General features: G+C 39.4%; 3 protein-coding genes across 4 annotated transcripts; all 3 read left to right on the top strand.

Moving 5' to 3' along the window:
* Positions 1–236: 236 nt before the first annotated feature.
* Positions 237–4044, top strand: LOC106152556 (uncharacterized). The gene is made up of 3 exons (XM_013526171.2): positions 237–582; positions 801–1064; positions 1275–4044. Exons 2-3 carry the CDS (start codon positions 820–822, stop codon positions 3346–3348), a joined length of 2319 nt encoding a protein of 772 aa, XP_013381625.2. The 5' UTR covers positions 237–582; positions 801–819; the 3' UTR covers positions 3349–4044.
* A 660-nt stretch (positions 4045–4704) lies between these two features.
* On the top strand, positions 4705–7465 carry LOC106152554 (uncharacterized). 2 transcript variants are annotated; one of them, XM_013526167.2, is made up of 2 exons: positions 4705–4891; positions 5243–7465. In XM_013526167.2, the coding sequence occupies exon 2, from the start codon at positions 5333–5335 to the stop codon at positions 6341–6343; it is 1011 nt and encodes a 336-aa protein (XP_013381621.1). In that variant the 5' UTR covers positions 4705–4891; positions 5243–5332; the 3' UTR covers positions 6344–7465. The 2 variants fall into 2 exon arrangements, with proteins under 2 accessions (XP_013381621.1, XP_013381623.1); XM_013526169.2 differs by lacking the exon at positions 4705–4891 and adding an exon at positions 4919–5070.
* Positions 7466–8241: 776 nt separating this feature from the next.
* On the top strand, positions 8242–11322 carry LOC106152555 (uncharacterized). The gene is made up of 2 exons (XM_013526170.2): positions 8242–8783; positions 9384–11322. Exons 1-2 carry the CDS (start codon positions 8681–8683, stop codon positions 11255–11257), a joined length of 1977 nt encoding a protein of 658 aa, XP_013381624.2. The 5' UTR covers positions 8242–8680; the 3' UTR covers positions 11258–11322.
* The last annotated feature ends 402 nt before the right edge of the window (positions 11323–11724 follow it).

Below are 11724 nucleotides of genomic sequence, written 5' to 3'. Positions count from 1 at the left end.
CAAATATAAGCTAAAAATATATTTCATATTAAAAAAGATATTGTATTTCTCTTTGGGTGACAATTGTGCCGCTGTTTTAACAGTAACAATAGGGCACAGAGTCATTTCATTTCATCAATATAATGATTATAAGAGTGACAAGTTTTTCGTTCAATTCGTCTTGACTCCGGCACAACAGGGGTCTCCCGCCCCCCCCCCCCCCCCCCCCCCCCCCCCCCCCCCTCCTGGCGGGAGTTAAGCTGTCGATATGTTGTTCAAATGGTACACAGATGACTAAGTTACTGTGGGACCAAACTTTGCAACCATGTTCGTACTATTGATCACACAGTCGAGTATTCTTTTCAGCACTTGTTCTACTTATGGATTCAAAACAAAGAAATTATGCAGATTTCTTCAGTGTCCACAGCAAATATAGAAGTTCAATATCGTAAATCAATTTCTACCCGGCTGAATTAATAGCAGATTTGTTGGTAACTGTGTTGACACTGAAATAAAATGATGCAGATAGTTTTCAGCAACTTGCAAATTATAGCATAAGAGGGGACAAAAGCCATTCTTTGGATACCTGAGAGATAGCAAAAGGTTGGTTTTATCTTGTTCTGATGTGCCCTTTTTCAATGAATCGATAAGCAAAGGAAAACGGGAGTTTTACCTACTTGTTGAAGGTAACGATGCACATGCAAAGGCAGCCATCTTTGAACATAATAATGGAGTCACTTTTGTCACATATATCATGGAAATATATTCACGTGTGACTTGAATATAAAAAAGTATTTTCATTTTATATCTTTCATTTCCAGTCATTTTTGACGCTTCACCATGACAACCACGGCTATATACAACGTCACCAACTCTACGTTGGACTACAACCTGACCACGGAAATGACCACCCCGTCGCCAACGGTTGACCCAGTGGCGGAATTTTTCAGACCTTTAAAACTCTGGTTTGAAAACATAATGAACATATATTACTACATAGTAATACCCTTCTTCATTCTGATATGCGTAGTGGCACCGCTAATCTACGGAATAGGGAACTGCATTCGGACCTGTAAAATATATAGGTAAGCTGTGTATGCAATATTCGTGTCGTCGAAAATATTCTTTATTTTCCCAATACATTCAGTAATTCCTAGTGCGATATGAAGTTTAAAAAATATGTGGAGTTACAAAGAAGTGTTTTACAATTTCTAAGAACATTTTTCATTTCAATTCAGACATAGAAATGAAAAAGATTCCAATCTTTATTAATATTGCACATTTTGTTTTCATAGGAAAAGAAAGAAGATGGGTTTACCCATGAAGTGGAAAAGGTCCAAAAATATCTTCGAGAAAGCAAAGGAATTGAAAGTTAAAAAGGACATTCAGAAAAAAGAAGAAAGAAAACAAAATAAGATAAAGGAGAAAAAGGCAGAATGGAAGCGTCTTTACGGCAACCGAGCTTACCGCATGACCATGGATGAGCGCATAGCTTATCTCAGCCGGTACCACGTCGGTTTCATAACTCCAACAGAAGAGCAGATCTTGGACATACAGAGGAAAGCTTTGATAAGACAGTTTGAGGAACTCGACAAAGAGCCCAAAAAAGGTGATGCTCCCGTTGATACAACCTCCTACCACGCCCTCCATTCCCCCGTTCCTGAAGACCTGGCCAATACGGAGCCTGGCGCCTCACCAACCAACACCGACGTCAGCAGAAAAATAAGTCTGGCAGATGTACAAATTGTGGACGAGGAAATCAAAAAGATGGAGAACGAAAAACAAAAAGCGGAAAACAAAGAAAAGAAGAACATGAAAAACATGATGTTAAAAAGCAAGGTGGCAGAAGGAGTTGAAGTAGACCCAGGCGCCGAGAAGACAGATCTCTCTACCTCAAAGAAGCCAGCATTAGGTGGGAGATTTAAATCCTTAATATTTAAACACGCGCAAAAGGGTGAAGAAGACGCGAAAAATGCCGCAGATGGCAAAGAACCAGAGGGCACGGAAGAACAGAGGGAATTGCGAAGCAGGCTGAGAGGACTTATGTCTAGAGCAAATACCACGTCATCAGGCAACGAGTCTTCTGACAAACCTGTTGTATCCTACAAAATTACATCATTTGCCACACTGGTCAACGTGAATAAAAATAAAGAGAAGCAGAGGAAAAAAGAAAATCCAAATGATAAGTGGCGTCGCATCCGTATGCTTGGTAACGAACAAGAGAAAAAACAGGCCATGGAAGAAATGATGAAAAATGCACAAGAAGAAGAGGCAAAGAACATTCAAAAACAACAAGAGGATAATCTGGAGAAACGCTGGCAACTTCAGTTTAACTATTTTGCACTCGTACAGAATGCTGTTCAGCAAATCCGAAACAAGGAAACCAAGGCCGAGGATGACTTCGTACCCGCCAACGCGCGCTCTCTGATAGTTCCGGAAAAGTGCTACAAGATGTCCCGTCGCCAGAGGAAAGCCAAGGACAACCGATACAGGTGGATCATCAAACTACATTACAAAGATCAAAATCGCAAGAAAGAGGAGTTTGCAGACGCCGGCAAAGATCGACGTACAAGCCGCGCCGTCGATACAAGCAAAAACGAGAGCCCTCTACAGATATCCGAAAGGTGCATGGAAACATCGCGTCATCAACGTACTTTGTCAGAGAAGAAATTTATGAAACGAACATTGATCGAAATTCCCGCAGAAAAGTTAGCAGCCGTAGAGCTCCGTTTGCAAAAAGAAAAAGAGGCCGCAGAGCAGGCAAGGATTGAAAGTGATAAACTAAAGGCTGAGGCTGAGGCTGAGGCTGAGAGTAAATCTGGAGCACCTGATATTGCTGGTGAAGAAAGCGAGTTGTGTCCGGAGGAGGGAGAAAGGAGTGCGTTATCGCCTATTCAAGTGCCAGATCAATGCTACGACCAACCCACAGTCATAAAAAAGCGAGAACAGACCCAACATAAAAAGCCATTAAATGTCACTAGTGCGGCTGAAAATAAAACGGACAACAATAGCAAGTTATCGGAAAAAGAGAAACAGAGCTCAGCAGACAAAAATGGAAAAGAATCTAAAGAGCTTGCAGTTCCGAGTTTTGTAGTAGTGGATGAAGAAAATGAGAAAGCCCCTCTGATTTCTAAAAACAGTGACAGCAGCGGAAACGCCCCGGCCTCAGAATCTACAGACGCTGCAATCTCTAAAATAAAGAAGGTGAAAAAGGTTGTAAAGGTTGTCAAAAAAGTTAAAAAGAAAAAGCCAAAACAAGCCGATGGTGCAGAATTAGTACCACAGGCTGCCGTGAAAGAAGAAGAGGGAGGGGAGGTAAACATAGCTGTTGATGTAGCAGACGACAATCCTCAGGAGTCATTTGTATAGTACATAATTTCCAGTGACATTATAGAAAAGGAAATAATAGTGGTTTTCAGTGATTAGTGATTTTGCCGATGAATCCTTTTTAGTTCTTGAATTGTTTACACGCGTGCTTTTATTGTCTTTGATGTCAAGCAATACGTAATTTGTAAAGAAGGCGGAAAAGAAGTTGTAATACTCAAAAATATGATGAAAATTTCTGACAATTGTTTATCTAGTCCAAAAAGTATATTAATCAGATCATCTTATTCACAGACTATATTTTTGTGTAAATGGCTGATTGAATTGAATGTATGCAGGTATCAATAAGAATACGTAATTTTTGTTATTTTTGTATCGCTAAATAATATATAGCAGGCAGTATTATTGGAGAAGAATATCGTTCACCACATGTCAGGCAAGTGCAGTCGACGCACATTTATACATACCATAAAAATTCGATGAAACTTGCTGTTGAGCAGGCCCATATACGGTTGAGTAAAGGCAGGGGTGATTGAAAGAACCGATTTTTTGGTTGGGAAAGATCCGCTCTAAATCAAAGATTGGTTTATTATGTTCCATGCCGTTTCTCAAGTTGGGCCAATTAAGCGGGTAAAAAGGTCCACGTTTTCTCCAGAAAGAACCACTCTGAAATGCTGGTTGATGAATGCCTGATGAATATTCATAAACAACGAGAAAAAAGTTAATAAATTATGAAACTTCGTGAGTTGTCCCGTGTCATTTTTATCACTTGAGTAGCAGATATAATAATACGATTATCCTTAGTATGAATTACATTTTCCAAGTTTGTCAACGGCTGTTTTCGCGGTTAATTCAACCGGCAATATTGTCTGCAGGATAAAATGCGAAGAGGGGGATAATGCTTAGCAAATAATTCACAATCGTAAAATTAAACAGAGTAAGCAAAACCACTCAATGATATAATTTGTCAGGGAACCCGAACCCAAATGCAGCTGAAACCATTTAGAAGATCGCAAGCACCAGACAACCAATTTCAAAATAATCGTTTTTGCCCGACGGTTTTAGAATTTTTTGCATATACAGTAGACTATGTATCATTGATACTTTGAAACATGGTACGCTCTTTTTTTTTTCAAATGGGTTTGCAGAATGGAAGCTTTGGTTCTACGAATAAAATGATCGTACACTACGATCAATTCCTTGCCACGAATTCTCTGAAACAAACTCACACTATATACAAACAGTCATATCCAACAAATAAATGTATGTAAATGGTTCATGCGAAGGAAATTGATGACCGGACTATGTTTATTCAATTCCCCACGGCACAGTCTTTGTGTTGCCATCGATCATGAAACACGGGAAGCAGAAAATCGATACCTGCTGTCGTGAGCGGTCCTCTGCGCACGATACTGAGCCATTCTGCGAGGGGTTGAGACGGTAACGCACCTGAACCGCACAAAACAGCGGCTTTCTTCTCGTTCGATTATTGCCATAGATTTGGAAATCAATCGTTTGACATTGAAGCTAAATCGGACCTTTCAAAGGCGCTGACCCAGCCATCGATTGTGTGATCAAATTTAGAAAGGTAAAAGTAATTTGTAAGACTAGAAGATTATTGTCAAATATGGTGGTGCGATTTCAACACCATGGGAAAAAGACAGTATAGTAAATCCTAACAATGAGAGTACTACATGTATTATGGTGAGACATAGAATACGTTCCTAATAATGGTTTTGTGCGGTCTAATTACCTAAAGAAATATAGGTAGGTTATTCAGATTGATATTGAGAAGAATTAGAAGAAAAGAACTTAACAAATGTCGGAATGTACTTAACATTTGATTTGATCTAAATTAATATTGAGTACCCTGAATGTACAACAGTTCACCTTTAATCGCTATTCACATTCTCTAACGTAAAAACTATTTACATTCCAGACGGTTGATTATTTTTGGGATTCTTTGTCTTCGTCGCAGTATCTGTCGCCTCTCAAAACTTCGTCCAGACTGTTACTGTAAAAAATCAAAATGGCCACCACGGAAGACGTGACTGTCATGTTGAACCTTACGGGCTGGACCACCACATTGGCGACACTGGCCACCAATGACACGGCCGCAGGCGACGGACGAATATTCCTCCCGGATTGGTTCGAGTGGTTTCGTCCCGTTGTGGAATTTTACGCCATTTGGCAAAATTTTGCGTACTGGTTCGTTGCGCCGATGATGCTTTTTGTTTATGGCGGGGCTGTGATTTTGTACGCTATTGGACAAATTATTGAGCTTACTGGTTTTAAGATAAAAGTCAGACGAGCAAAGAAACTCGGGCTTCCGCCACCCAAGAGGAAAGTGAAGAAAAAGCCGGATATATTTCAGCGAGTGGTCAAAAAACAAGAAGAAATAGTCCAGAAGAAAGAGGTAGAACGACAGGTTAAAAAAGCGAAGAAGGAGGAGGAGATAAAGAAAAAGGTAGAAGAACGACAGAAGATAGAGGATGCAAAGCCGAAAATGATGACTGCTGAGGAACGGAAAGCATACCTACGAAAATACCACGCTGCGACCATAGAAAGGGAGAGGCTGATGGGGATAGCGAGAGGGGACACCGCCAGCCCGCCCTCGCCAGATATGATCAAGGAAGAACAAACTAAGATCGCTCCGGGTTGGTCCAATTCCATCGCAAAGGCCTACGCCAGAACCTTTTTATCTATGACCTCTCCAACTCCTTCAGAGGAGGAATTTAACAAGGGTTCGAAGGATACCAAGCAGTCCCTGATGGAGATGGATCTGTGGACTCTAGCACAGCTCACGCGGATGGAAGCTAAGCGTTCACGTGCAAAGAGCGCCGCTGGGGGAAGAGCATCGGGACTTTCAAATGGGAGCAACGCACGGACCATCCGCGTGCAAGAAAAGGACAAGAAAGAGATGCAGCAAGAAGAACCCGAGAGTAAACCTAAGAAGCAGTGGCAAATGCTCAATAGGTTTGATCTGAGGTTCGACGATATCAAAAAACCCAAAAGCAGAGGTTCTGAGAGCGAAGCTTAAATAAAATGGGGAGGTAGTAAATTTATTAAGATGCGAACTCGGTTCACGACTCTGCCTAATGATGATTTTAGCCCATGTGCAATCCGGTGCCTTGATGCTTGCTTTGGGATCAAAACATGGCTTAATATTTTATTACATCTAAATTATAGGCCTTAAAGAATATTCCGTCCACGCTTTCTGAACTGATAAAAGTGGCATCTTAATTTTTTTCTTCTTAAGGGCGCACATCGACCAAATATCAATTTTAGCAAATTTCGTTATGTACATTTAATGAGTTTTAGAAAATAGCATTTGTCTGACGAGAGAAATCAAGCCTCTTATCTGAAAATATTGGAGAATCTGTAACCGGAGAAAATGCGGTTGACATTCATCCATGTTGACATGTTAATAGTCTATTTTGTATATGGAATACTTTGTCTTAACTAATGGTTATATTGAATGTATCTTTTAAATCTAACATAGAAAAATTTTTGTTAGTTATTTTCATAGACAATGATATCTTGTAAGCATGTTTTATCATTTTTTTCAGGCCCTAAAAATTAGACACTTTGTCGATATCAATGCTCACTTTCCATGTGAAGAAACGTACTTGTGATGTAACTTAATTGGTGCTGTGATGTATTTGCCTTCCTGTGGTAACAATTAATATACGACATTTATCAAATATACAAACTTGATTAAAAAAGAAAAAAAGAATGTATGAATATTCAGTAGTCCATGTTAGTGAAACAGATGGTGTGATATCGAATATGTTTGATTAAGCCTTTCCCGTAAAATGGAAATATTGACAAAATTTCTGGACTTACTTTTTTTAGTTGTATCGCGGAGTATTTTACCTTGGGGCATATTCAAATATTCCTTGGTATTTTTTAAAACGTAGTTCTGTTAAAAGGCAAAAAAGTATCTTTTTCAGTTTAAATGAGTCATTTGCTCACGAGGTGGTATTTATGCGAATTAACATTATGCGATAAAATTTAAGTGAAATTTGTGTCAATTTTTCACTGTTTCTTTATCCTTGACGAGTAAGTGCGAATTATACATATGAAAGTGAAATAAATGGACTTATTGTCAAAATCATATATGTAAACACTTATTTTTGTGAATAAATCATTATCAACACTTTATAGTTTTCTGGAGTGGTAAACGCTGAACTTCGAAATTATCCAAGCAGGCTTGGTGACTTCACTTAATTGGCCTTCCTATTGACTTCGCAAACAGTATATCGATTCCAGGGCATAAATGATTTAGTATCCTTGCAATTAAACAGTGTCGTCTTGCCATGTCTGTATTATGACGACGATCAATAATGTTGTCAAAAACAGTGAAGAGTTCACAGTGCCGGGAAGGAAAGCCAACCGATTCGTACTCAATATATACATGACAAAAGCTATTATGAGTACACCTGATACAAGATGCCTGAATTATAATTGTAAAGATTGAGCTCCACGAAGCGTCTCTTTTTTGCCAAAATGGTTCAGCAACCACACTAGCTATTATGATTTTTAGCACATGATCGATCAATTTTTTTCGTTAGGACATATGAATGATGATGAAGTAGTTATTGAATAGAGATATATTTATTGATTTTTCACAAATTACACCCCCCGCCCTATCCGACCAAAATGTCTACTTTTTTTTTAATTTTCACTTTTGGTAATTTAAATTAATCAATGTAAATTTTAAAACGATGTCCATTTATGATTCAGTTACTGACTGCACAGGATCAATATCTGAAGTAAGGCAAACCTGTCAACGACTTAAGTTCAATGGACGCCTATAAATCGACAACCATGCTCAAAAATTCACCTTTGATACCAATTGTCTGAATCAATGGGTTCATATACGTCATAACGCTCTTTTCCGATAGAGTCATTGAATTTCAAACTTTTAAACAAATAGGGAAATCGCAATATATTGGCGTCCCGAACGTAGTTGCAGTTCATAGAAAAGTAGGAGAATATTTTGCTACAACTTTTCCAAACCAGTCCTATTTACCTACGATGAGAAAGAAACTAGATGTAAATAGGGATTTGGGAGAAGGTTAATATTTTGGAGAGAAACGACAACGAAAACATCACCCACCCTTAAAAACTGAGCCAATCGATCTGTTGATGTATTAGCGTTAAGCGTGAAAAGGAAGGGCAAGAAGGCCTTACAGAGAGAAAAGGACCGAATCGTTGCTGACATTTCAGTATCCTTTGGGACCTTGTCAGCAATTTGCTTGACATTTACACCATGGAAAGACTTCCAAAAACGGAGATAATTTGGCATATACAGCCATTCTACCTTAAGTTTTAACGCTTTGCAAATAACAGTTGGATAAGTTCTGTTAGAAAAATGGGAAAAGAGAACCGAACTGCCACTAAACGTAAAACTTGGTGCTCTGTAAAATCTTTTACAGTTTTCACGGTGTCGATTCTCATTTTGATATGCAAAAAAGGTAAGTGCTATCCTTTTCATTAATCGATAGTTCTTATGTCATTACTTGATATACGTTGGATAGGATTTTCAAAAAGAAAAAGCAGTACAATTTTTACAATCTATTTCAATCCAATGTTATTATACTAGTAAGTGTATAAAACACTTTTATATGTTGAGGCAGATACCGATTTCATGAACTCGGTTACAGAAATGGGAACATTCGATTACTTTTTAGAAGCTTATTTGAATTATGATTAAAATCGTCTTACATACAACTTTGTTTTTGGTCCTGAAAATAACGTTATGGCATCCATCAGACTTGTGAGTCTCATACACCTGAAGATTATCCATCTACAGATTTAGCTCTGTCCAATGTATATGTAGGCCTATGTGACGCACGAGTGGGGTTATAAGGATGTGGCACAAATGGAAATTAACTGAACCAATGTACATTAAATCGGTCTTTACATAGCTTGTATCCCGTAGTCGTTATCTAGAGTCTGTATCATCTATTGGGATCTGATAGAGAAAGGCATTTTCATGTGAGCCTTACCAAAGAAGAAAGGGGAAAGAATAATGCAAGAAATACTAAATCCTAACTTTTTTGCACTTTTCTCAGGAGTTGACTGTCAAACCACGACGGACGACCCTTCAACAACGATGTTCGACGGCACCACACCAATGCCAGACAATGCCACAACAGCTATGCCAGACAATTCAACAACGGGTATGCTGGACAATTCAACAACAGCCATGCCGGACAATACGACCACAGCTTTTAACAATAATACAGATTGGAATACGACCACAACGGTAGGAAACTATAACATGACTGACGGGAACGAAACAACGACACAGGTGATTACAACAACACCACCCACAACTACGACAACCACAGTAACGACTACGACAACGCCAACTACGACCACTCCAACGACAACAACCTCCACCGCACCCTTGTCCAGTACAGACTTAACTGTTGTTATATCTTTAAATCAAACTTTTGACAATTCGTCAAATTCAAGCATGGCATCGTCTTCTTCAGAAGGAGCGGCTGCAATGGGTTTTATTGAATTCTGGAACATGATTGTTGATTTTTACAACACAGACGACAACTTAGCCATTTACCTGATGGTCCCTTTGACTCTGTTTATATACGGCGGGGCCGCTGTTGTATACCTTGTAGGCTCCTTTATTGAAACGTACTGCTTGAAAAAACCACCACCAAACTTCAAAAAATCCAAACGTCGTAAAAGGGGTATCGTGGTTTTGAGCTTAGACGAGTTGAGAAAGGCTGTTGCAATGGAAGGGAAGCTCCCAAAGTGGAAATCGGAGAAATACAAAAAAGCACTGCTGTCAAAAGTGACGGGGACCAAGTCCAAAGCCCCTCCGCCTGCCAAGAAGGAGAATGGTCCTCGGTGGAAAACCGAAAAGGGGAAACAAGGAATTGTCAATCCTGTGTTTGATGAAAATGATAACGACGAAGAAATAATCAATAAAGATGTTACGCGAAATGTTACAAGTGTTGAATTGACTCTGGACGATGAGATAGCCGAGATCTTTGGCAACACGTGGGATGAAGACAGTGAAAATAAGTCTAGACAGTCTCGAACACAACAAAAGCGATACAAAATGGACTCCCCTCCTGCATCTCCGCCCGTATCTCCGATACCAGCCGGCAAGAGACCTGAGAGAGTATCCACGCCAATTATTAACTATGAATTCAAGGCAGGCTTTGTTCCAAAGTGGAAGTCTACAAAAACTAAAAACATAGCAGTGGAAATGTACGGCGATCGCGTCCGATTTACAGACAAATTTTCAGACGAGAATCCGTTCGAGCTCGATGATTTTGATCATGAGCTGATAGACGAAATCACGCTGAATATGGCATTTGACGACGAAATTGAAAGTAAACCTACCACCCAAATGACTTTCAGAGAATCCACTAAAATAGCGTCGGATACTGTGCCTTCAGAAGATCTACAAAAATCTAAACGAACGCCAGATCAGAAAATAAAACAATCTGAGGAAGATGAGCCTGAGATAAGTAAGAGTTCTGCCCAAACAAAGACACTCGATGAAAGTGGGCTGATCAGTCGAGTAGCAAGCAGTACTTCTGGTACTTCCAAAATAAACAAGTCCACATCATCGCAACCATCTTCTGCTCCAAAGGCGAAGGTAATGGGCACAGCAAGTCTAGCTGTCGCCCGTGGTGCACTGGAAGCCAAGCCAAACAGACGCAGGGAATCAGAGCTGAAACGAATGAAAGGGGATTCCAGAAGTGTCCCAGGCTCTCGAATGGCTACTACACGAATAAGCCCAGAAATCGATTCATCCCAAGCTCGCAGAGCGCCTTCAGTCGGAGGAAAGCCAGCCAAAAAGCCTACCCCAGAGCCTCCTCCTATCAAGACGCGAAAACCTGCTTGGAGATCAAAAGATAAAGCTGTGAAAATTGATATTGACGGCATAACAGATGCGGATGACTATGTTTAAGTTGTAAAGAATTCATGGAATTGCTACTATAGTAAAAATAAGAAATAAAATAAAGAACATTTTAATGGTATATGTGTGATACATGAATTTTCGTGTAGATAGCTTTTCACTGTAAATAACTATTACCGTCCCTGCTGTTATTTAGCAGATTCCTGATAATTTATCCTAAACTAAGACGATAAATGCATAATTTGAAATGTTTTCATGATGTAATATCATGCCTGTCGATTAATGTGACAGTTTGTACTAATTACATGTACATTAAAAAATCAGAAAGTGTAGTATGTAAATTATCAAATCAGGATTTCACGTTTTGTTAATCGTATTTCCATTTCTGCCAAATGAATGGCTGTACTCTATGTAAAGAATTATCTAACAAACTTACTTCACAGTTGAGAAATGTGAGACGTAAAACGATAATCGATTTTGCTAGCGTCGGATGTAATGACTGCTATACGTTACTGGGC

This window comes from Lingula anatina, chromosome 1 (assembly GCF_051362555.1).
Source record: "Lingula anatina isolate TDL-2025a chromosome 1, LinAna3.0, whole genome shotgun sequence".
Taxonomy (NCBI): domain Eukaryota; kingdom Metazoa; phylum Brachiopoda; class Lingulata; order Lingulida; family Lingulidae; genus Lingula; species Lingula anatina.
This window is presented reverse-complemented; position numbering and strand designations above follow the sequence as displayed.

What these genes read in the sequence shown, in the direction of transcription:
- LOC106152556 (XM_013526171.2), top strand. Translation starts at nt 820, where the DNA reads ATGACAACCACGGCTATATACAACGTCACCAACTCTACGTTGGACTAC. An exon ending in CGGACCTGTAAAATATATAG is followed by an intron (nt 1,065 to 1,274) that starts GTAAGCTGTGTA and finishes TTGTTTTCATAG; the next exon opens with GAAAAGAAAGAAGATGGGTT.
- LOC106152554 (XM_013526167.2), top strand. Translation starts at nt 5,333, where the DNA reads ATGGCCACCACGGAAGACGTGACTGTCATGTTGAACCTTACGGGCTGG.
- LOC106152555 (XM_013526170.2), top strand. Translation starts at nt 8,681, where the DNA reads ATGGGAAAAGAGAACCGAACTGCCACTAAACGTAAAACTTGGTGCTCT. An exon ending in CATTTTGATATGCAAAAAAG is followed by an intron (nt 8,784 to 9,383) that starts GTAAGTGCTATC and finishes CACTTTTCTCAG; the next exon opens with GAGTTGACTGTCAAACCACG.